At 36.9% G+C, this 27031-nt stretch overlaps 1 protein-coding gene across 1 annotated transcript in view; it reads right to left on the bottom strand.

The window, feature by feature from the left end:
* Window positions 1-602: 602 nt before the first annotated feature.
* Window positions 603-27031, bottom strand: part of esyt2a (extended synaptotagmin-like protein 2a) — a 40786-nt gene continuing 14357 nt past the window's right edge. The window contains exons 4-22 of the mRNA XM_053486609.1: window positions 25473-25549; window positions 25189-25261; window positions 23693-23782; window positions 13892-13947; window positions 12988-13108; window positions 11876-12052; window positions 11360-11442; window positions 10532-10580; window positions 10335-10424; window positions 9418-9513; window positions 7421-7495; window positions 6267-6353; window positions 4038-4187; window positions 3492-3913; window positions 3266-3364; window positions 2452-2583; window positions 2232-2337; window positions 2033-2082; window positions 603-1934 (exon numbers count right to left, since the gene is read on the bottom strand). Of these exons, the coding sequence (XP_053342584.1) occupies window positions 1892-1934; window positions 2033-2082; window positions 2232-2337; window positions 2452-2583; window positions 3266-3364; window positions 3492-3913; window positions 4038-4187; window positions 6267-6353; window positions 7421-7495; window positions 9418-9513; window positions 10335-10424; window positions 10532-10580; window positions 11360-11442; window positions 11876-12052; window positions 12988-13108; window positions 13892-13947; window positions 23693-23782; window positions 25189-25261; window positions 25473-25549 (2076 nt within the window). The 3' untranslated portion in view covers window positions 603-1891. The remainder of the gene's footprint in view (window positions 1935-2032; window positions 2083-2231; window positions 2338-2451; window positions 2584-3265; window positions 3365-3491; window positions 3914-4037; window positions 4188-6266; window positions 6354-7420; window positions 7496-9417; window positions 9514-10334; window positions 10425-10531; window positions 10581-11359; window positions 11443-11875; window positions 12053-12987; window positions 13109-13891; window positions 13948-23692; window positions 23783-25188; window positions 25262-25472; window positions 25550-27031) is intronic.

Here is a 27031-nt window from a genome sequence, read left to right as displayed (position 1 = left end):
CGATACACAGATTATCATTGTAAATAACTGCGACGCCTCCTCCTCTACCAGTTAGCCGAGGCTGGTGTATGTAGCTGTATCCAGGAGGACTGCTTCATTTAGAGCTACATACTCATCCTGTTTAATCCAGGTTTCTGTTAAACGTAATATATCAAACTCCTGGTCTGTGATAGTTTCATTAACAATAACTGCTTAAGATGCAAACGGTTGGTTTAGCCGTATGTAGGCCATTAAGATTTTGTTTGACCGCTTTTACCTTCGATTATGGCACGCCAGTTCACATGTCAAAATGAACTCTCACAATTTGAATCCTGGTATAATCACACTTCTTCAATGAAGTTGCACTATCATTTCAGGTTTCAATAATGCTTTGGACAATTCTTAACCTAATTGGTATAATATTACCAATCTCCTTAGTTAGTTTCTTTGCTTGATGCAGACCCTTTTAAAATAGCAACTTTTTGCAGTGTTACCATTGTCTTAAGAATGTCTAGCGATAAAGAAAGATCAGCCTGTTCAGACCTTTTCAGCATAGTTGCACCAAAACAGCACTTTGCTACCAAATGACTAATGCATGAGAAATAAAAGGCAAGACAAAGGTATACAATTGATTAAAGTTTATTGAGTCTCAGTCTCTCAATAATGCTGAATTACATCTGTCTGATGCTGGGTGATTTGTTGCTAGCTTTCTAAATAACTGTTCCCGCTATTTCTGTGCTAATGAGTTGGTGACTAGTGAGTGTAAAAAAAAAAAATCATGATCTTGAAATTGGCAGAATGGCACTGCCCCTGACCATGTATAGTTTAGTTGAGGTGTGATAAAGTGTCATTTGGATTACGTACTGAGAGATGGTGTGCATTATTCAATGTCTAATATAGTATATAGTCTGCTTTATTATTATTAACAATATGGCTTGCAAGAATATTTGCTTCATGAATGTGTCGTGGTGTCAACTTTGAAGGGGCATGCAGTTGCTATTGGTATACCCAAGCAGGGCTAAGGCACAAGAAAAATATATACATATATAAACAGAACCCTGAAAGGAAAGCTCATCAGGAGCATGTCAACAGCATTTTTTATCACTTCATTCTACTCAGTAATTCTTTTTTATGGACCACCTTATTGATAAAAGCATAAAAACAGAACGTGTCCCTGTCCACTACAAAATTTAATTCAGAGGACTTAAAGGGACAGCAGTAACCAGCAAGAGGACACTATGCTTTGGTTTTCATCTATACAGCCTTGTACAGTATTTTCTAAAGGCCTCTGCAAGTGAACATTGAGCATGTACAACATGGTAAATATTAAAACAAACAAAAACAAACAAACCAAAAACTAGATAGAAAAAGAAAAACCTTGTGTAGTATGTAAATTTTCATCTGTGTTCCCAAACCCAATGCACACAAACACATTCGCAAGTGCAAAATGTCATATAAGTCATAGTAGTACACAGCATAAGTACATAATTCGTTTTAGAACTACACACACTTATGCATGAGTATAAACACATACATGTCTGTAAAATGTCATATTATGTATGTTTATTTAACTTTTAATTTTTCATTACTAAATCCCCCACACACACAAACGCACACACAGACATGTGCACACAAGCACGCATACACAAATCTTTCTATTGCACAGATTAAACCATGAGACCATAAAGCAACTTCAGCAGCTGCACCATAAATCAACTCAAAGCAATATATTCTTTTGGCAAGTCATCTAAAAAAAATCTTATTTAAAATTAATATTAAACATATTAGATATATAGAAAATGTCCATCCACTAAAATTACAACACTTATGCATGGCTGCCATTTGTAGTCTCTGCAGGGATTCCATGCAGGAAGTCCTGATTTTTGGCCAGCAAAAGGAAACAGTGTTCTGATTAAGCAGATGGTTTTCTCAGTCCATCTTCACTCAGTTCATACCTAAAAAAATAAAATAAACAATGTTATTTCAGCTTGTCAGGGTGAATTCTGCATTAACTGTTTACAGAACCAAAAAAAAAACCCCAAGAATGCCTCACCATTGTGTCCAGCCCTTTGATATGTCCTCCGATGTCAAATCCACGATCACCTGCGACATGCACAAAAAAAAAAGAAATTTCATACCCGAAATTTCATTTTACTATTATTACAGTTAGGTTAATTTATTTATTTGAAAAAAAAAAAAAAATCATGTATGTAATGATCATGCAACAACAATTATTCCTCTCTCTCGCTCACCTTGCCGAGAAGACCCTTGTGTTTAGACAAAAGGCCTCCACCGTTTTTCACTGCTACATCCAAAGTTCTTCTGTGCAGCTCTACCAGTGATACACTGAACTCAAACCTACACAGATATACAGATATACATGCATGTATATATAAATACATTTCTGGGTGCAAAATTGATTTGTAATCACAAAAATAATAAGTTGAAGAAAAGAGAGAGATGGTGACTAACGTTTGGTCAAAGACTGGATTTAGGTTTTTCTTCATTGTGTGTGTTTTTCTACGTCCAGATCGCCGCTTATCCGGAAGCAGATACAAACGTACGTAGGGGTCAGAACCACTTTCCGTGAATGATATCAGATTTCTAAAGACAAACACACAAACAGGTCAAATAGACAGCATTACAATGTCTAATCTTACCCATCTACATTCACCATCCCACTAGTATGGTTGTATCCCTGATAAATACATCTTACAGTATATTTACACTGCATGCACAATTATTACGCAAGTTATATTCCCTAAATGGATGTTTATATCTGCATGTTAAACCTGTATGTTTACCAATGGAAAAGTGAGTTTTGTCAAAACTTTTGACATCTTATTTGTTTAAAGGGCAGTGGTAACCCTGGGTTACAGATTGGAAGGTGCCACTGTTGGGCCCTTAGGCAAGGCCTCTTAACCATCTCTGCTACATGGGAGCTGTATCATAAGTGTCCCTGCACTCTGACTGGAGCTTTCCAACAAAGCTGGAAAATGTGAAGAATTATGATTATTTATTATTATTGTTTTAGGAATAAAGAAACTAAATAGTATTTAACAAGTAAAGACTTTTGGTAAGTCAATAATATTCAGTGACCTCCCTTCTTTTCATGAATTACCATACATGCAATTCACGGAGTTTGTCAATTTCTTTGATATGACCAAATAGTGTTCAAAAGTGTTTATTGTTGTATAACATAGATGTTTCCTTTAGCTGTGTGTCAAGACTATAACTTGGCAGTTTGTGTGGACTCGTGTATACATGTGGATTGTTGTACATTTACCTGCAATGGTGTACCACGACTACAAGTTTGTTCCGTTGGGAACTGTGTCTTAGTGTCAGCTCAATCTCTCCCAGAGGAAAGTGTCCAGAAGTGGAACCACTGTAAAGAGACATGCATTATTATTACCATAGGAATGCATTTCGTATGAATTCTCACTATATCTCTTTTGTTCCATTTTGTTCACATCAGGAAAAAAATGTGTCTATATACACAATGGGTCCTTTACTTTTGCAACTCTTTAAGTCTGTGGTGTAGCTCCTGGGAAGCGTATGGATGGGAGACGTCAGAGGCAATGCTTGGTGTTGGCTCTTTGTTGTTCAGGTTCATCTGGGAACCTGAAATTGCCAAGTTGGACGTACTCCGGCCTTTATCCACCAGACGAACCGGAGAGTCGTCCAATGGGGTGTTGGGTATAGAATCAGTCAATCGATGAAGGTCATTGACAGACTGACGTTCAGAAACAACTGGTTGTTGTGAAGAAGGCTTGGAGCTCACACCGGAACCAGAGGGTTTGGGGGTGTTCTTCGTACCTGAGGCATTTTGGGCAAGATTGGAAATTGATGCACTTGGAACGACGCTGGAACTTCGATTGCGAACCTGCACAGATGACTGCTGGTCTGAACCTGACACCTTCTCCAAACTAAGAACCTGGAACAGAAATGCAGCCACAGAAAATATTCAATTAATGCTAAATCTGTAAGAGGTATAAATCAAAGTTGGGGTATAAATGTCATGTGTGTTTATGCAGATAAGTGTGTGTTTTTCTGTGTACCCTTAGTGCAATCTTCATTTTGAGAGTAGCACTGGGTCCTGCACTCTTCAGTGGAAACCTCTGACTGATGGTCATCTGTTCAGCCTGCAGCAGCTGAGTCAAAGGGAGCGTAAAACTCCCCAATGTACATTCATGCTTCTCGTCCTTTACCTAAAGACACAAGCGAAAGGACGTGTAATGCAGCCTAGGGAAAACATTTTCACATATGTTACTACACAAAATGTATTACTTTTTTTCCTTCAGAAACAAAATGACAGCATTTTAAAGACAGGTTACTCCTAAAAATGATCAAGGAAAATAGTTATATTAAAACATTCTATTTTACACTCCACTGATTAGCACAAACATATTTTCATGTACTTAAATATGTAATAAATTACAAAATGAAAAAATCTAATAAATGGAATAGATGGAATGTTTCATGGCTACTATGGGTATAATTAATTGTATAAAAAAAGATAAAAGGTAAATTACATTTATATATCATTCTAAATCACAATTTCACCCTAAAACAGCTTAAATTAATGACATAATTAATGAATCGGTTTTTTTTGTCGTCACTGTAGAAATGGTCGAAAATTACTCTTCTCCATGTTCTAGGAAATGGCGTCAGCTATGTCTTTCCATGTTCGTGAATCCTTTTCATATTGTGTAGAATTTATATTTGCTTGACAGCTGATTTGTGAGGGCAATTATTGCTGGACACTTGTGAGTCTCTTCGTATTTGATCCAGGCACTATTCGTATTCAGAAACATGCTTGTGCTCCAAATGTTGAAACAGAGTCGGTGTATTACCTTTGGCCACTGAAACCGTTTTCCTGCAGTATTAACATTTGACTTCTTTTTGTTTGGTGTTGTCTTCACTAAGGCCAACATGTCTGAGTCTGACTCAGGATTGTAGTTTGATACAAGCTGCTCGGGTTGCTGCTTTCATGTCACAGGCTGGACTGGGTAAAGTCATGTGACTATACACATGATAAAATGTTGTTAAAGGGATGCTACTGTATATGAACACGCCCTGTGAACACACACCCTGGGGAAAGTAATAAACAAATAAAAAAAATAATAAAAAAAAAATACCCGATTATGGTTTCTGAATGTCGGTTTGGGTTAATTTCCCATTAACTGATTTTTCCCCCCATCAAAACAGCATTAATTATTCACGGCATGGTTTCCACAATATGTTGGAGTTTCTGGTCCATGCTCACATGCCTGCATCACGCACTGATGCAGATTTTTCGGGAGCACTTCTATACTGCATACTGTTCAACATGCCAACTTGATTCTGATCAGATGACTGGGAAGGCCACTGAAGAACAGCAGTTGAGCTTAGCTTTTTCTTTGTGACAAATGTTGCTTGAGCATGCTCGAAGTAGCCATTATAAAATGGTCAGCAACAAAACTATGACAAATCATCTGTGGCATTCAAGCCATGGTTGGTATTAACGGGCCTAAAAGTATCAAGAAAACATTTCCCACACCATGGTACCACCTCCACCAGTCTGGACTGTTGACACAAGGCAGGCTGGGGCCATGCAATCATGCTTTCAGCGACAAATTCTGACCCTACCATCTGTGTGCCTCAAAATAAATCAAGTAATCAGGCCAGGCTAAATATTTCCAGTCTTGAATTGTCCAATTTTGGTGAAATTGTGCACGGTGCCATTTTGTTTGCCAGACAGATTGGAACATGACATGGGCATGCGCACTCTGATATTCTTACAAGAATTCTTGGAACTTCTTACAAGTCTATCTGGGTCTTCAATAACTACCTGGACTCCATATTAACATCAATTAACATCAGTTATTATAGCTGAACTGCCTCCCACCCTACACACTGTATAAATGCAGATCATTTACTGCTTTCTGTTTCACCCAAATGAGGATGGGTTCCCTGTTGAGTCTGGTTCTTCTCAAGGTTTCTTCCTCTTACCATCTCAGGGAGTTTTTCCTTGCCACTGTCGCCCTCGGCTTGCTCACCAGGGACAAACTGACCATTTTGATTCATACACATTCACATTTCATACAAACTTAAATAATTCTTTTGACTATGTAAAGCTGCTTTGCGGCATTGAAAATTGCTAAAAGCGCTATACAAATAAAATTGAATTGAATTGAATTGAATATTCTCTCCGCAATTGCTTTATTTAAATATTTATAGCTATGTCTCTCCGTGTGTATCATTGTGTGTGCCTGAGTTTGTCTGTATGTGTCATTGTGTGCCAATACCTCCACTTCTAGGTCTTGAGTCTTTGGATTATGTACTAGGAATGTGAAAGCCTCCTCCCAAACAGGCTCAGTGGTCTTATAACGTGTCTATGAACAGAACACAAAAGTAGGCAGATTATTGCAAAAACACCCAAAAACAACTTAATGTCACACTGAATACATAAATATAGATGCATAAAATAAGTTCTTATGAAATAATATATATCAGACATTCCTGAATGCTGTTCTGGTTGAATAAAAGAGAGAATATTTCACATGATTGCAGGTTTTCGTAGCTAATGGTAATTAGACTGATTTAAAAACTTGGTTCTGATTCCACTGGTTCTGAAGACACAAACAGATTACACCAAACTAACGGACACATGCACGTGTGCATGCTTCAGTGCTTGTCATTATTAAAATGTAAAGTCATGATTTTATCCTTTAAAACTATTTACCAAGTTTTGAATCCCTGAAGTCTGTTACTAAATTATGGAATTTGTGTTCCTAACAGTTTAAAGTATAATAGAAAATACATAAGATTAATTAATAACTGTGCAAAAATCCATAAAATACTAAAACGGGCATATTGAAATGCAAAAATAATTCAAAATAAATAGAGAAATAAAATGAATTATGTACAGTATTTTAAGTTATTTTAAAGATTCCTTTTTTAACTTCATATTTGAATTACATAGTCCACACATACATAGGTTTTTTTATAAGATTTTCACCAAAATTAAATGTGATAACAGACGGTCAAGAGCATGCAACAGAAGATAATATATTACATATTACTACCATAAAAATGTATTTCCTCATCTATACCTTAGCATTAAATTAAAATCTCCTCACTCTGGAAGGAGTTTTCCCAAAAAGTTTTTTAGTGATCCAAAATACAGTTTGCATGTGAATAAACGAATGCATAGGAAAACTCTGGTTTTGGGGGAAAAAAAGATCTACAGTATATGGACTTTAAGGGGGTAAAGATTTCATAATCAAGTGTCCAAATGTGAGGCTTTGTATAGGAAACCCCCAAGCAAACCTTTGAGCTGTGTTGCTAAAAGCAAATGCAAATTAATGTCAAATAATTTTGCCATGTAGGAATTAAACATAAAACCAAAAAGAATGAACACACAGGAACAATTCTGTATGAGCATGCACTTGATTCTCACCTTACTGTCGTAAAACTTGTGTCCAACTTTAACCTGCACCAAAGGACTGGGATCACTGGTGACTTTCTTCGCAGACTACGGAATAATAATGGACAAGCACAAGTTTCAATGTATGTTGTGTAACCAAGTTTAATTATTTTATTTTACAATTCCAATTCAAGTTTAATACATTACTACTTTAAAACCGATTAGATTTAAACAGAACAAAGTATATGCTGGAATATCTTTTCGTGCATAAAAACCTTTGTCACTTTATTGTTAAAACATACTGTAAATCAAACATTTCACATGTTAAACACTTTCAGATGTTATTCATGCTGTTCAAACACTATATTGGTTCCCATCAGTGAACACGGGTCTGCACTAAGCATGCTCTCATGTCGCCACTTCCGCAGCGCATTACAGCCTTGGATAACCTAATATGTGCTGTACCATGAAACGGGCTACTTGTGCAAATCCATCCTCACTGCACACATTACAGTGCTCTTCTAGCAAACATGGAAAAGAGCTGCCTAACACTGAAGCACTGTGAGGACAGATTCATTCAGAATACAATATGTGGTGGAAATTATGGCCTCCTTGGACTCAGGGCTACGAGCCGGCAAAACAGGGAGCATGTTAGTAACGTCACAATATTCCTTGCAGTGAGCTGAGTCAGCTAATGCTAGTTTGGCACTTTGTTTCTACTAGAATGTATTTTCTTACCTTCACATCTTTCTTCAGATTACTAAAATGACCTTAGTATTCCTACATATGAGGGGTGGTCATAAAATAAATGTAATGAAAATGAGCATTAGTCGTGAGCTTAGTCCTTCTCTACATATCGTCTTTTTAAACAAGAACAAATTTTCATGAACATTTTCAGAACATTGCAAATTTTATGACCGCCCCTTGTATGAATAAAAGCCTCTGATGTTTACTTGCTGGAGTCTGTGCACACACCATATGTACAATTGCACCTAAACACAGCTGCAGGGGTAAATATCCTGAGACTGAACCCCAGATATTACAGATGAAAACATCATAGATTCAGTGATAGGACCACTAGCCCCAACTGATTTATGCCAGCGGTCTAACATGCACACCCGAGTCACTAAAATCCCAAAATAAATAAACAAGAAATAAACAGAAAAAAAAATTTCATGCAATTTGATGGACCGTGTCTCTATTAGCGGGACGTGTAGTAGGGTGATTTGTACAGTAATTAAATAATTGTATAAATGTAAAGGAAAAACAAAATAGGGGAAGCAAACAGTATTGCAATGAGTCTTTTGCATGTGTTATTTGTTCCTAATAACTGGAACTATCGATTCTCAAAAAGAAACCAACACTTTCTAAGTTTGTGTAATAATGATTATGGTGTTAATTTAAGGTGTTTGGATGCCATTTCAGTTTATTAAGGCAAACATGCAAACAGACTTGTGTTCATATGCACATCCGAATGATGCCATTAGTACACAGGCACAATTTATAAAGTTTGTAAGCAGACACTTATTTTAAAAGTCTTTAAACTGTATTTCTGTTCCTAGATCTACAGTAAAAATACTACAAAACAAAAAACAAGCACACAGACAAATTATAGTGCAGAAACACTCGGGAAATGCAAGCATATAGAGTATAGAGCACGCGCAGCGGCAAAAGACTCACAAACAGAGTCCTGTACAGTGTTGCCGTGTTCTCACAGAACACCAACCCGGCAGACCGACGCTCCTTCAGACAGCCATTGGACAGATTGCCTTCAAACACACTCTTGACCACAAGAAACATCATGCGAGAGCAAGGGAGGGAAAGAAAGAGGCAGAAGCTGAAACCAGGTGAAAGGAATCAGAAATACAGGAATGAGGAGACGAGTAGGAAAATAATTACTAAAAGGAGGAAACATCGTAAAAGAAAGGAAGTGTTGCAAGAACAAAATATACACACGTCCCGCCACGCGCACACACACGTAGATATTATATATGCAGTATGTACGTGTGTGTGTGTACATCAGAACTTACAGGCAGGTTCCTGGCCGAGTCCAGGTGTACTAGCAGTAGTGCTGAGGAGAGACCATCGTTGGCCTGGCCTTTATCCGCCCTGATACTGCTCAACACCTGCAACATCACACACATGCTCAAAGCCTGCAACAAGCATATATTTGTTTAACCTTGTATGCACACAGCTGCTGAATGCCTTCTGTCACGAACGCACTCACTTGTCTTCGTTTTCCATGTGAGGACATGAATACTAATCAACTCTAACCTCAGGAACCGAAATCAAATTCGGAATTTTCTAAGCACTTTTATTCTCATGGGTAAAACAATCAAATACTTCTGCCAATTAAAACCTTACACCACACATGTTGTCGCAATGCAATGTTTTTGTTCAGTAGTTGCTTTTTTAATCCTGCCTTATATACACGTGTATTAAGTTGTCGAATGTTAGGTTGCCTCTTAGAGAAGAGTTTGAATGCTTAATTTACTAATACGGTCAGTCACCACTGCAGACTGTGTGAGCGGAGCATCGATAACACGGGGAGAAACCATACAGATGTCAAACCCACGTGATCAGTAGCGATCTAATTTTGGAAGCAAACAAGCAGGACTGATATTATTATACGGCAAAAATATCTTTTAGGCTCGGGACTGAAACATTTTGGCAGATTGATTTGATAACATACTGTAACACAAAGAAGACCCTACAATTGGGATGCCATCCAGGGACAAAAATCGTACAGAAAGATTTTAATCAAAAAGTGTGTTAACCATCACAATGGTATCAGTAGGTCAGATATGAGTGTGTGAAGCATGCAGGTTTGTTGTACGACCCTAGCCGTGCACCCACTATGATGAGGCTACAGGAGATCAGGTTAAAACAAGCTGTGTGTGATGAATGTGTGTGTGTGTGTGTGTGTGAGTGAGTGTGAGAGAGTCACCTGGTCCAGTTTCTCTGGTGTGGCAAGAGGTGAGAGCCATTCTAACTTTAAGTGTAGTTTACCTGCCGTCACCTCGTCCAGCACAAACCACTATAGATACACATGAATACAACAAAATACTGTAAATAAATATTGTAATAACAAAATATGAGAATCGACATCCATAATGCTTTTTTTAAGGAAAAAAAAACTTTTACCTCATCGACTTTCTGCTCCTTCTGCAGCTCGTTCAGGTCAATCACAAGCCTGGCGGCAGAAAGAAGTCTCATCGTGTTAAATTAATCAGCTGGAATTAAATTCTTCTACCTTTTGAAACATCAATATAAAGTTTGTTTTCATCTCTGAATCAGATTATTGTGGACTTTTGTGGAAACATGCACAGCCATAAGATGCACATATAAAGTGGTATGAAACGATGCTGGGGCTGAACAAGGCACTCATACAGCACGTCTGCTCGGGTGCTGTACAGGGTAGAAGGTACTCTTCATTTCATCTGCTCTGAGATTTCTCATTCTGTTTCTGCGACCCTCATGGGTGTAAATGATGTAATAGTCATAGTTTATCCACCATAAATTATAAATGCAGACAAAGCTAAAAGCTAAACATCTATACTACAAAAAAACACACACAGACAAAATAAGAATCCTGGGATTAATAAAGTATTTTAAATCTTGAACCAATTAATTTATCTGTCCATCAATCTATCTAATGTAGCAGGAAATCCTACAAAGAAATAAAAGAACTTTGTATAATCAAAAGTCTCAGTTTGACTTGAGCCCCCCCCGTATAAAACTCACTCATGCAGCTGTGTGTGTGTGTGTGTGTGTGTGTGTGTGTGTGTGTGTGTGTGTGTGTGTGTGTGTGGTCGGTCCATGGTTGAGATATTACAGTATTTCTGGTCTAATATCACCACTAGCTGCTTTGTTGCTCTTCTCTGTATGAATAAAACAGTATTTGTAGCATCGCTAGTCTGGCTGCAATATTGCACAACAGTACATACACACGTCTCTTTACAGAAAAGTTACCTGCCGAGGAAGTCATCTTCATCAGGATCTTCATCAAACAGCTCAATTTCCAAAGTCTGCCCTGACTGATCGAGCACAAATGCCTGTAACACAAACACACACAAACCTCAGAGATAAGTCAGAGTTAACTCAGAGACTACTCCTGAGCATGACATTTCAGCAAATCTCAATCACTTGAGTCTCAATGAAGTGGTCAGCACTACCGCAACCCACTGTTTAAAAATAAGATCTACAGTGGGGCAAAAAAAGGATTTAGTCAGCCACCAATTGTGCACGTTCTCCCACTTAAAAAGATGAGAGAGGCCTGTAATTCCTATTATAGGTATACCTCAACTATGAGAGACAAAATAAAATAAAATAAAAAAAATCAAGAAAAACACATTATAGGATTTTTAAGAAATTTATTAGCAAATAAGACCAAAATAAACCTTTAGAGCACCAGAAAACCTTGTGTCTTTATTTCCCATCCATCACTAACTGGGTCAATTACAGTTAAAAATGTAAGAGTAAACAGACCTCAAAAACTTCATTCCATTTGGGATTCAGGCAGTCCTTGACGACCTTGCTCTGGAAGAGCAGATTGCCAATCTTAATGACTCCGTATGGATCAGACTTCCCTTTGATCAGACCACCCAGATACGTGTCTTTAGCCAAAAGATCCTGGGCTTCTAGAAAATGCACTCGTACAACAGCCTAGAAATGCAAGCACACACACACACACACACGCACAAAGATAAGAGGAGATACGTATATGTGATATACAAACACAAACGTACAAATAAATTGGAGGTTCGAGCATTTATTTTAGGGTAAAAAAAAAAGAAGAAGAAAAAGACAGGAAGTGCAATTCTCTGATTCATCTACAGGGTGTGGTATGGGACAACATTCTTCTGAGCAAGGTATAAACACTAGAACCTGTTTTTTCTCCATAATATGCAAAACATAAACTGGTTCTAAAGTTTATGCCTGATGTTCCGATGTGTTAAAGCTTAAGCTGTCCTACAAGTTACAAAAATACAAATCTAAACACTCATTAACGCTTTTACAGGGCACTCGCTGAAAAACCTCTAGATTTCAAAACATTTTGAAAGACTATTTTTACTTTTATGATTATTTAAAGTACATTTTTTTCAATGTTGCCACATTTCACTTTAAATCAAGCTTAATAAAGTTACCATACCCATCTAGGTTAACTTTGTGTGTGTGTGTGTGTGTGTGTGTATTAATTATATATATACAAATGGTCATTATTGTCTTAAAGCAGCTTTACAAAATTAAAAGAAAATTATGGAAATGTGTATGAGTGAGAACAATGTGTATACTAATATGTGTGTATGTTTTTGAGATAATAATACTAGCATTTGTAAGTTAGCAATTGTGATTCTCTGCTCGATTAAGTGTTAAAATGATAAAAAACGTGGTTGGTCTATAAAAACATCAGGCTACAATTTATCATGCTAGAAAAGCATAAAGCGTTCACACAAGAAACATAAATGAAATATAAATTTAGGGAAATTTTCATGTTGTACTCCCGCTCATTGTAACCATAAGCTTAAAGAATTTATTTAGAAAATGGCATTTTTAAACTCGAACACACTTGAATAATGTATGACCCAGTGAGTGGATACCTGTGGCATTGGGAAACGTAATTTGGCGAGTTTTCCTTCCTCCACCAGTGGGATGGTGATTCTCTGGGGAAGCACCAAGTAACTGCACACGATGTCCTCAATCACACCATCACACAGTCCACTGAGAGAGACATACAGAGAGACAGAAAAATTTAATTAATGCAAGGTATATTAATTCCTATTAAAGCTTAAAATGAACAAACTATTACTAATTAGTTACTATTTTTTTTGTTTTGTTTTTCTTGGTTGTCCAGTATAATGCAAGAGGACTTTGACTGAAGTAGGTGGGTTCATTTATTTTATGTTGCAGTTTCATAAATTGGCCACTAGATGGTGCATTAGCTATATTATTTGATTAGTTGATCTTTCCAGTGTGTGTGCGTGCGTGCGGGTGTGTGTGTGTGTGTGTGTGTGTGTGCGCGTGTGTTGGAAGCACACAGATTTAACCACCACATAAAGGGACATGATTTATACACCTAAAATGAGGAGGAAAGTCATACAGGAAAGCAGAGACAAAAAGGAAAAAAGGACAGAAAGACAAAGCAAATATAAAAGTGAAACAATGGCCATGAATGACATCCATAGCCTTTTATGGAAGAAAAAAAAACTGAGCCATAACAGACACACACACAGCTGGGGGAAGTTGGTGAATGATTCAAATTGTTCCACTCTTGGTGTGGTTCTAGCCGGCAGTCTAACCAGGAGAGCAGCGCGTCCAGGACCACAGTGTACAGTGTTGAGTGTTACAGCAAAAAGTTCAAACAATGAGCTCAGTGTTTCTTTTTCTTCCTATATTTTCTGCGTCAGGCTTTTGTCTGGTAATAAATGCAGATGAGAAATATTGCACTCATGTTTTTGGAGGTTTTTGGCGTAATGTAATGTAATTAAGGGAAAAATTACTCACTTTAGTCCTGGGATGTCAAGCAGGTTAGTCAGACCCGTCCAGTTAATATCCAACAGCTGAAAAACACACACATACACTTCTACTTATGAGTAATCATTTCTACACAAACAAGGTTTTGTTTATTTGCTTGTAATTTCACACATATTACACAAAATCATTTTAGCTCTAAAATAAAGTCTATATTAAGATACAAACAGTAACTGGACTAGGTTTAGTCTCAGCAGTAACGTACATGTATGATGATATACATTTACCCCACACTGTTTCTGGTTTATAAAGCTTTTGTGTACATTAATATGTACTTTAACTTTGTTGCAAGAGCTCCTAAAAGTCCAATCAATAGGGACAAACTCCGCTCATGTCAATAACCTGTCATGTGCCTGCCAGCACCGTCAGCTTTAACATAATACTATTTCAAATCTTTCATTTCAAATCCTATAGGTATATGGTAAGGTGTTAGGACACTAAATGCTTTATATACAATTTTAAATAATATAATAAGATGCGTCAAAAATTCTGGGGGGGGCCAAGATATGGAAATGTTAGGTGAAAAGAAAAATTATTAAAATACATCAGCCTATGGTCACACGATTTTTCACAGGTTGAAAAATACAGTTATTTTGTGCCACATCTTGCTAACTGGACTAGCATTATTTAGCTGTAATGAGGCCTTATTTACCATCTCAGCTAATTATAAACTACACACTATTACTGAATTTAGTAAGGTAAAGAGGACATATTGCACTAACACAAAAAATAAAATGATCAAATACCCCTTTTTATTGGCTGGGGCATAAACAAGTGGATTATCTTTTTCCCGTATTGTAACCTCATATCTCAAAAAAATAAAATAAAAAATTGCAGTAAATAAGATGACGCTATCATTTAGCACTCCTGTTGACTTCTAAAGAAGGGCTAGGTTAGCCATTAGCAGCTAAATGCTAATGGCTAACGTAGCAAACTTACAGGTCTAGGTTAGCACCTACTGTATACTAAACACTGATGTTTCCGGTTACTGCTTTATGATTGGTTAGAAAATTCACTTCCTCACAGTGGTGTTCAGGAGCAGTTCATTTACAACTAAAGACACTAATGTTTAGAAACGGAGTGAAACAGATAGAAAATCAGGTGGCCAGAATACAGGATCTGAGTTGTACTGTATATCAACTGGAACATTAAACACACGCAGTTTGTCCTCCCATGCAATATATACTGTATATAGCCAACAGTTTGTAAACACCTGACTGTGAAACTTACACATGGCTTATCCTGAAACTGCTATCACAAAAGCATTAAGATTTCCTTTCACCGAAACATATAAAGCTGCCCCAGCATGAAGATGCCAATGTACACAAAGCAACATCCATAAACACATGGCTTGCCAACACACCTCCGAGACAGACTATTTAAGGTTTAAGGTTATAGGTTAAAAATGGCGTTCAAATTTGTGATAAGTTGTGCTAGCCTGCAGATGAATTAATTACACGGTGGACATTTAAGTATTATGTAATGTAGACAAGTATTAAGGATATGACTCTTAAATCATACTATTTAAATAGAATTATTAATTACAGTAAGGACGAGGCGTTAAAGGCAGACTGAGGACTGAATCAGTGTCACTTCTGATACACTTCTGTGTCACTGTGGCCTTATACACAACATATTTATTCACACTCATTTTCTCTGGGTGAAAAACACGAAATACAACAGATGTGCTGTACTACATTTATTTAAACAGCAAATAATTATATTGCAGTCTACTGTAGCACTGCACTGGAGGACAAATAGCACTGGATTAACAAAATCTTTTTAATAAGCACGAACGTGTCATTATTATCTGATTGCAAGTATGGCCTTTGTCCTATTAACCCAGGGCAAGGAATAAAGGCTTTATTATTATCGTTATTATTATTATTATTATTATTATTATTATATTAGCGAAAAAACGGAAAGTTTTCTCCATCGTAAGTAGGGCTGCAACTAACGATTATTTTGATAATCGATTAGTTGGGCGATTATGTTTTCGATTAATCGATTAATCGGATAAGACCTAACCGCTTCTTTAATTTGATATTTTGCTTATAACTATATATTTTAAAAAAAAAATCAGGGTATTATTTATGTATAAAAATAAACTTTAAAAAATGCAAAAGCCATATAAAGAGTTTAATAATCTTTAATTTTGACATTTTAAACCTTAAATTAAATGTAGTATATAATATATACAGTATAAATATATATACACACTCAACTAAAATATAAACGCAACACCTTTGTTTCTGCTCCAATTTTTTTTGAGATGGACTTAAAGATCTAAAATTCATTCCAGATACACAATATTACCATTTCTCTCAAACATTGTTAATAGCCACAAATATACTGTTATTTGCATTCGCTGAAAACCACAACAATCACTAAAAGTAATATTCTACTGTTATTCGCACCGTTTAAATTAATTAATCTAAAATAGCATCATTTAACTAATCACTATTGCTCATGCGGTGATTGTGCAATGTGATGCTAGCGAGTAGCACGTGAACAGATCTAGCGCGACTGTCCCGAAGTTAGCAAACAGTTTAAACTTAAAGCACTTCAACTTTTACACGATAGAGAGATACAGTTTTTACTGACCCTGCTGACGTTTCGCTATCCGTAACACCAACATGTTTTCTCTTTAAGTGTTCGTGCATGACATGCCATGAAAGCTCGGTCTTGCATAGCGTGCAGGTTACCGTCTTTTTAGAGGCGTTTAATGTAAATCACTCCCATACCTTGGAGGACTCGGGGCGCGCGCTTTTTTCTGTAACCTCCATTGCGCGAGCGGCTGTGTATCTGTGTGTATTTGTGCATCTTATGGTCGCGCGCCTCAGTGACGTGAGCAGCCCAACTAATCGATAACGGCATTCGTTGACAACGAATTTCATTATCGATAATTATCGATTTTATCGATTAGTTGTTGCAGCCCTAATCGTAAGAGAATACAATCAAACAAATACAAACAATTTTCGCAATAGGTTTAACAACTACTAGAAATGTTTGTGTAAAAAAAATTACAAATAAAACAAACAAAAAACACTGTGCATTCAATTTTAAGACCACTTAATATTTGTTAGGGCTTTACTTTTGGCTTATATGAACATGTATGTATTTTATCAAGTATTTTGTACAGTAAGTCTATAAACTGACGTAAAATTAAGAGCTGTTGTTTCCAAAACAAGAACATTATATTTGCTTTGTTGTTTACTTGATAATTCATGTGTACACATCTGTTCCTGTCATTTATCAGTCCTGTTATTGTCTATAATGCATGGAGCTTGGAAACTCTTTGTTATAGGCCTGAGAGCATGTTGTTGGGAAGTCACACTGGGAGTCATATTTCAACTGGAAAAAACATGATAATGCTGTTGCTGTCATTACTGATATTCTGTGGAAGAGCTTAGAATGATGAAATTCACCTAACAGATAACTGATCAAAAATATCTGTGGATAAAGCTCAATACCATATATTCTAATATTGTGATTTCTTCCATTTTTACACAAAAAGGTTATTATTATTATTTTAGAAGTTGAATCTACATTTGCAAATACAGATGAATAAAAAAATGGGCTGAACAAATTAAAAAAAAAAAAATGTGCATTCCTCCTATACCATAGCAATTTACTATTACACATACACATTTTAATTTATCTGCACATTTTTTTATTATTCATAGAATCGTGAAGTTTTTGCTTTTTGGTTTCTCATGACAAATTTTTATTTTTATATATAATTTCTAAATAAACAGTAAATCAACCTCACCATATCAAAGGTTTCATAATATATTCGTTATATAGCATGTTTAATCCCTTTGGAGTCTCACATCATCTCGAGCAATTCCCTGTGATTTAGCCATTACCAGAACAATAATATAATTAGAACTAGCACATTTATATAAACCTGTCGATCATGTTAGAATTGTAAATTTCACATCGGCATGCAACAGAAATTAAGTCAACACCCTTTGTTTCGAGTTCAGCCATGCCGGCTATAATTATTGTAACTAACACACAATTGCTTAAAAAAATTTACTATATTTTCAGGAGTGATGTCATCACTAACACCACATGCATGCCGCTTATAATTCCCATACATTCCCCAACATGTAATGCTTTCCCGCAGCCCTGTCCCCCCCAAACCACGAAGGCAGCTGCCCTCCTCACCCTGAGACAGGAATACAGCAATGGATCTGCCAGCATTAACACACATTTCTTATTTAGCCCTTCAATAAGGAATATACTATTCCAACATTTATTTTCTATCTATTTTTATAAAGTTTCATTTATTAAGTGGAATAGTAATAGATAACAGATACAGCACTGTGCAAAAGTCCTAAGTCTCCCCTTATTTCTTCATAGCAAAGAGCCAGACTTTTTGGTATATGAGGGTATTTGAGTCTTGAATAGTTCTCCAGGCTCCCTGAAGGCCTTCTCTGGTTCTCATTTTTGTCAAGTTCTCATTTTCAGTGCAGGTTTGGAGGAATTTTGTTTGTTGAGTCGCAAAGTGTTGTATGGATTATACACACACACAAAAACAAACAAACAGCTAACTTAAGGCATGAACCAGCGCAAAACATGTACAGACGATGACGGATGATCAGGTCGGTGATTGCGATACTGGTGATGCAGAATGCTGAGTGGTTGGAACAGACGAGACGGGAAATGAGTGTAAACAAACAATTTTTAAAATGTATCTTTAAGGCACTTCTCGTTTCTCTAATTTAATCCACATAATTGCATTAAATTTAATATAATGAAATGAGGGGTGGCTTGAGACTTTTGCACAATACTATACGTTATATTAATGTATTGTCTTTTAAACCCTTGATTCATTTTGTATTTGTAACATGTTTTGATTTTAGAAAATTACTCAGGGTTAGTTAGTTAGTTCGATTGAGTTATTGGATAATAACTACAAAACCATCTTGAGTCTTGAGGTCCATACTTTTATATAAGACATTGTGTCCAGCACAATATATATTGAGGGAGTCTTTTCTATAAAGATTTTCATGCAGCTCGATTATCTAAGTCCAAAACTGGATTCCTAATGCCTACTTACTCACTATACAAGTGCACTACATTTAGCATGAATAATAGCTGTCGCAGCCTCTTTACCCACACAGTGCTGTTTTGGTTTAGCTCTTGGTTTCCGGTACGTATCACAGTACACCAGGACACCACCTGTCTCACGATACCCACTGAGCAGCTCTTTACAACAGCAGTGGCAGCATCTGTTTTTTTTCTTTCCAGTTACAGGGACCATGTACCCTTCCTGTCAGCATAAACCAGCCTCAACAGTCTCAGACAAACCATCATCAAGTACTGCCACTCACTAGAGGCTCTTTTCTTTCTTTCTTTTTTTTTTTTTAACCCCATCCTTTGACCTCAACTGCTGAAGGCCTTCATGATTTTAGAACTGTGCTGCATACCACATGATTTGTTAACTAGATAACGGGATGAAATGTCTGTGTATAACTGTTCCTAATAGAGTGGATGGTGTTTATTATATTATAAATAATTTAATATAGTATGTATGTAATGCTGTGGTCTACAAACTGCATCCGACTCTCATGCATGCATACACGCACACGCCCACGCACAAACGCGCGCACACACACACACGGGCACTGTCCCCAGACTGGCGGTTTTCAAATTGTTCAAATGGTGGGACACAAACAGAAATTGAGGACATGTGTAAGTGTGTAAGCGACACCAGGATTATTAAAACAGACAGAAACACACTGCATCATAAAACAACCTGTTTGATTAGCAGGAAACCTGCAGCAAGTTGTCACACACAAATCGTTCATTAATTATTTATCCAGCAAACATGGTTTTGTATTCAATGAACCAAAAAGTGGTACTCTACCCCTGCAGGGCAAGTAAGAAATTAATCTCCTTTCTGTGACCTACTAACATTTTACCCAGAAACTACGTGCAAATCTTCTCTGGAAGTCATGCTTTACGTCAGGGAAAACAAACGTCCTCTTCAGCATGCTATAAACAGTTCAGTATTTGTAACTAAATGTGCTTTTCATAACTGTGACTGGCTAATGTAGTCTGTGTTATAGACCCGTACATGAGATCACATTCCCACCCACTCCTGCAGTTTACTAGTATTTGCACTTGGCCACAATAGATTCTGTTGATTAATCGTTCTGCTTTTAAAACCACAATGACTCTCACACAGGATAAAGTCGTTAACTATAAATGAAGGCAGCAAATACTTATACTGAGGCGACGTAACTCTACGCAAGCTCACATTATTTATTAAAAGCAGAAAAAAAACTCATGGTTTAAACAACTTATGGTTTAAAGAAACTGAATTCTAATGATCACAAGTGAAAGATGTTGAATTATTTATAAGTTATATATACACTACTGGGTTATTGATAATGTGGACTAACTGAAGTCTACACCTTTTTTAAATGACATTGCGGATTTAATGTGCATTGCCTAATAATCGTCAGTGTTCTTCCGTGAAACATGCTGTTATTTGTCGCAATGGGACAAATGGGGCGTGGGGGGGTGTGTGCAAACCTATATTTGCCAATAACTTGTTAACGGGCCATTTTACCATTTTACTGATTAAAAAAAAAAAATGAAGTTCATAAAATAAAGTAACAAACAAAAATGTATTCTTTTTGAATAAGGCCCCTAAACTTGTAATGCACATAGAATGAAAACATTTTGAAACTGACTTTCTAAAGCTCAGGCTGGAGTCTGTGCATTTGGCAATGAAACAAGCAGACCTGTGTGAGTGAATATTTATGTGAAAGCACAGAAAACACTGCCAGAAATGACCTCAAACCAAACACGCATGCATGCAAAAACAGAACATCAATCCTAATTCATCTGTTCTAAATAAACTAATGCTTGCTAAAGCTTATTTATAAACTAACATTCTTTTTGCTTTTATATGGTTTTTACTGAATTACACACATTGAAACACAGAACAACATTTGTGCCACACCCTAATTTGTTATATGGTAGGCAAACAGCCCAGGCCTTAGGGCAGGGATGAAGCAACACCACACACACACACACACACACACACACACACACACACACACACACACCAAAACATTCTTCACCAAACATGGGCATGCCTGCGATAGTCAGGCTGTTTCTGCAGAGACGCCACAGAACACTGACGAGGTTATTACTGGATGCTGCAGAGCAGAAACGGGAGAAAAAAGAAAAAAAAAAAAGTCTTCCTGGTGCTATACTTGTGCTATCATGCAGCACAACTGTTTTATATCCCTGCACATAGGCCTAAGTAAGCAACAGAATAATTTCTGACCTAAATTCATCCTTGGTGTGTTATTTTTAATTCCATTATCATCAGAAGCAGGAACATCATCAGTCAGTTAAAGCTTAAAATGTTGAAAATGACGTCTCTTTTACAGGTCTCAGGATATGACCATGGTCCTGAAAGAACCTCAAATCTAAAAGGTAGGATTTAACTGCCCTGTCACAGTGTTTACTTGTAGCTTGTGGAGTTAATCAGATTAGCTTTCCCCAGTCCCGGGGTTAAATTGGATCTTGATGATCAGAGCTGATGACGTTAGAAATGTGACTTGACGCTGGAGCCTGTTTGGTTACGAGGTGGCTGTTCTAAATGGGCGAGAAGGGCTGAGACGTAAGGTCTTTTCTCCGTAACCCACATAACTTGTGAGATGTTTATAAGCCTTTTAGCCTTTTAAAGGCAATGATTTTAAAGGTTTTGTACATAAGCACATAAGCATCACCACCAATTATGAGGCAAATAGACAGAACACTAGGAAGAATTGAGCCCATGCGGCTTATCAATGATCATCATGGCAGGTGATTACACAAAGTGAAACACCTCAAAACATCTGATCTCCATTTGTCAACAACAGGAAGTTTGGAGGGGGGGGGGGGTAGTAGGGGGTTGGGGACTTTTGAAGATGAAGATGACCAATTATATACGGTCCATTTAAAAAACTAAAGTGCAGATGATTTTTTTTCTTGACCAAATGGGTTAAGAACACAGCATAAATCATGCAGATAATAAAAAATTATGTATTATTATGTATATAATTATGTAATATTTAAATAAATAAATAAAACCATTTTATCTGCCAAAACATTTGTGCAACATCTTGTCCCTCATTATTTAACGCCACTGACAAGTCTTTTAGAGATAATGCATTGCTCAACAGATTCAGTCAGACAGCTGAGAGATATTCGATTTTACCCTCCCATCTTATAAACCTCACTGGTCAGGATTATGGTATGAGGTGAATGCACAATTATGAAAATGAAGTACTTGGCTGCGGGTGTGTATGGGCGACAGAACCAGGCGTACTGCACTACAGCCATTGAGAGTATACTCCTCATTCCTGTCACGCCCTAATACCTGAAGTTACACATGCAAAAGTCAAGCAGAAGCAAGGCCTTAACCAAACTAAACACCAAAGATACCAAGTTCGCTTCCCAACATATACTGCATGTAGCCAAATGTTTGTGGACACCTGACTGTCTAACCTACACATGGCTGCTCCTGAAACTGTTATCACATAAGCATAAAGATTTCCTTTCACCAAAACATCCGAACTGCTCCAGCATGAAGATGCCAATGTGCAACAAAGCAACATCCATAAAACACATGGCTCGACAATGTGGATCTGAAGCTGTGTCGATCTCAAGTTGTCTGCACAGAGCACCGACCTCAAAACAACTAAATAACTTTAGGTATTTATGCTGACTGCACCCCAGGCCTGCTTGCCAGGCATCAAGACAAAACCACATTCCAAAATCTAGAAGCAGCAAACCAGAACTAAAACCTGAATGGGATGTTTTTAACAAAAAATTATAATAAAATGCACATATCGGTGTAGGGTTTAGGTGACCACAAGCCTTTAGCTATGTAGAGGACTCCCACTGAGATAAGACAAGAAAGCTTTCTGCAAATTAGGGGCATTTTCATTTGGGTCTGTTTTTCAGGAAGCCCAAAACAGTTTCAATTTCTTTGAAATGAGACTACAGATTGAGCCAGTTGATAAAACTAAATAATTCCCTGATGAGTGGCCACTTCAAAATAATTTTAGAAGAATTCTCTGTTTAAACAGTAAAATATCTGGTGATTCACAGTTTCATCTCCCAAACAGGAATTACTGTAATGTACTGTACATGTACACCAATCAGCATTAACATTAAAAACACTGACTGGAGATGTGAAAAACAGGTTACGCCATCCCAGTGGAACCTCTCGAGGATACATCAGGCAGCAAACAGTCAGGAAAAAGTCAGTAGCCTTTTCTCAAAGAGGTGTATATATTTATAACTGGGGTTATAGTGTATCCTGTAAATCTCCCAAGTTTCTCTTTATGTCACCACTAATTCCGCTTTAGAAAGTCCTCACCCACGTAACTGCTTGGGGGCTGAATTCCAAATTGTGTAAAATGTAACGCAGGTGCACTATGCTGGCTGTTTAGTCACTTGTTCCACACATCAAGCCGTGATCCTTATTCAGAGAGGGATTTGGTATTCACCCTTGTGTTAGTTGAATGTGCTTGAACTCTGGTCCTAGTCTGTTAAAGGCCATAAATCATTGCTTAAATAAGTAATTGCTTTATTTTTCACTTTTCTTTTCAGCTGTTAGATCCTGGATATACTGTATGTTAACAAAAGGGTTGTATGCATGTCCGTGCACACATGGACATTCATTCTCAGTAAGGCCTTTATAAAATAAAAAGAATAACTTTAAGAAAACATTGAGGTGGTGTGTATTTTTCTTACAGGTTTTTTGAGGAAGAAAACAGATAGTGCTCCGACCAGGGGCATGTCTCCCAACAGGGGCTCCATGATGACCCTCAACACCCCGTGCAGCTAAAGACAAATGAAACAAAACAGGAGAATCAATAGCGAGCTATTTTATTCAAAGCCAATATATACATTGTCCATTAAAAACATTATTGATCAGACAGACAGACAGACAGACAGACAGACAGAACGACAGAACGACAGACAGACAGAACGACAGACAGACAGGCCACACGGTACAACAAGATATAAGCAAATAAGGTGTAGGAGAACATTAAAGGCTTATTTAAAATTAAAAAAAATTTGAAATCACTAAAGAGGGTAAACTTATTAACAAAATTAATTAATAAATAGACAAAACTATGATACTGTGTGTACAATAGTGCAGTCAGATGAACCTGCACTTTAAGGTGCATTAATGAGGGAAGATTTTGCACAATAATAATAATAATAATAAAAATAATAATAATAATAATAATAATAATAATAATAAAAATAATAAACTGTTTCTATGTACATGATGATTGCATATAGGAGCTTTTGAGTAATGGAATCAAACTGGCTAAGACGTGTTCATTTGTTCTCTATAATCACAGTGTTGGCTGAAGGCAAATTGTAGATCTGCTAACTCTAATACAGTATTGTTTTCATAGTAACAACTAATTCATATAGAATTATGGAGTGGATGTGTACAGGTTTTTTTCTTACAATAAATTTATCAACTTTGTAACAACTTTTCACTTGTTTTTTATCACAGACTGACGAAGACTTTGGACAGGACCATTGTAAAGTCTAGGTTTAACAGCAAAGGTTCCAGAACAGAAGAATTTGTGCTTCCTTATTAAAAAAAAAAAAAAAAAAAAAAAAAAAGATTTTCCCTCATTTCTAGCTTAAATACAGATGTGTATATCCACTATAGAACAGGAACAGGAATAATCTTGGTCCATGAATCCACATGGACAGTAGTGACTGTGTGTGTAATGCATCCTGCTCCTGTCCTCCTGAATACATGTAACGTCAAGTCCATATCTGCTTATTGTTACAAATGATGCAACAATATTGGCACAATATTTTTAAATGAAGTGAGAAATTAGGTACCCATGTGCAACTCTACTCCACTAGAGTATGATCATCACAGCTCTATCATGAACTATATCATAGCTGAAGGACTTTTTAATCGTTACACCCATAAACTAGAAAAACAGCTCAGACTGTGTTTAGTGGGAGAGATTTTTTTTAAATAAAGCAGATGTTTCTTTAACATATCCTAGATCAGTAATACAGTATATGCATTAATTGTATAGAAATGTAATGAAGTCAACATACAGACACTTTCTAAGACAAACACAGACAAAGTCATACATTATATCAACACAGACACATAAAAGCACATAATTAGACAGTGACCTTGAGTGAATGCATGATTTATTTATTATTTGTTTGTTTGTTTGTTTGTTTGTTTGTTTGTTTACCTGGATGCTGTTGATGCCCGCTCGGCAGTAGTATTTCTTAATCTCCACATCAATCTCAGTGTTTCCAACAAAGCTAAAAAAATACACAAAAATAACATTTACATGTGAAAAAAAACACACGAATGATGCTTAAACAAATAGGAACATCACCACCAGTGCATTGTGGGGAAACTTAGCGCATTACGGGTTATAATGCATTTATCTGAAAGACATTGATGCCGCCGTTGCTTGAAAGCCTGCAGCAACTAATCACTAAACGTTTATCATCTCTTCATGCAGCTCACCTGATTTGTAAGTCCATGATAATCTGTCGTTTGTCTACATTCTCAGTGTAAACCTTCACGCCGTTCACTCTCAGGGCCTACAGAGAGAGTGAAAAGAAAGCCCAAGCAAGAGAGGGGAAAAAGTCAATGACACTGGGAAAGACAGAAAAAACTGAAAACACGAGTAAAATCAACTCCTAAGGCACGGCAACAGCTCAACCCTTTGTACCTCTGATTTGCTTACGCCTCTTTGTATTTGCATTTTCTACATATATGCAACACTACATAGACAATGTACTCCAGGAGCAGGACCTAAAAAAATACTGGCCTACATAAATTCATTTCAGTTCAGTTTTATCTGTGTCGCACGATCACTATGCACATCGTCACAAAACGGCTTTACAGGATGAATGACACGTTATTTTACCTCTGTATGCGTACTAGATTTTAAATAAAGCAAACAAAATGTGATTGAAGTGTAGACTTTTAGATTAACAAAAATTAAATATTCTGTTAAAGTAGCTGGGCAAACTAACAAAATGATAAAGATTATTTCCAAAACTTGGGAGCAAATTCTTTCCAGTCAATGACTTCCTGAAGTCTGGACCCTGTGGACATGACCATGACCAAATGCTGGCTTTCCTTCATTTCATCTGCTTTGCCAGGACTTTACTGCAGCTGCCTTCAGTTGCTGCTCATTTCTGAGTCTTTCTGCACTCAGTTTTTCCCCCCAGTAATTTAATCAGTCTGAGGTCAGGTGACTGACGCAGCCATTTAAGAACATTCCATTTCTTTGTCTTAGGAAGCTCTTTACTTGCTTTCCTTTTATGTTCTGGGCCCCTGGCCATCTCCACTGTCAGTTTTGCAGCACTGACTGAATGTGAGCGTAATACTCCACAGCTCAATACAGTTTGGAAGTGAACTTTGGGAAGTTTCATTGGCAGCCGTGCATCCCATACCATAACACTGCTTTGGACCTTTCCTTCTTTTCCCATCATACTGTAATAAGTTAATTTTTGTTTCATCTGGGCCCAGATTATTTTTTAACATTTCCTAGCAAAGTCTAATCTGTGCTTTCTGTTGAGTCTTGAGTGTTCCCAGTGGTTTGCATCTCGAGTTAAAAGCTCTGTATTCTCTTTAGAGTCTATAGACTTGAACAATGATATGACTAGATGTAAATCCCACAAGTCTTTCATCCTCTTCCGGCCCTTTTGGTGCTGCTGGGCTTAGCAGTGCATGCTTCGGAAATATATTTGAAGATATACAAATGGTTAATTTGTCTGTTGACTGTTCAGTTTTGCTTTTTTTCAGCGTAACGATGGCCACCTTTGCTTTTCGAACCACACATTGAGGAGTTCCCATGAACACATACTAATTTCAAATATAACATTTTGATTTATCTCCTGACCTTAAATCTCCTTAATTTGAGATGCAATAAATAGATAAACAGACCATGACTGGCCATTAAACTGTTTATTGATCAACTGCTCGATTACTTTTGTGCCTTTGAAAACGAAATAAATGGCTTCATTAATTTATTAGAATTTTCCTTGAAATAAATATCAAAGTCTACTCTTAAA

The sequence above is a fragment of the Clarias gariepinus genome, chromosome 25, assembly GCF_024256425.1.
Source record: "Clarias gariepinus isolate MV-2021 ecotype Netherlands chromosome 25, CGAR_prim_01v2, whole genome shotgun sequence".
NCBI lineage: Eukaryota > Metazoa > Chordata > Actinopteri > Siluriformes > Clariidae > Clarias > Clarias gariepinus.
Note: the sequence above shows the minus strand (reverse complement) of the source record. Positions and strands in the feature narration are given on the sequence as shown.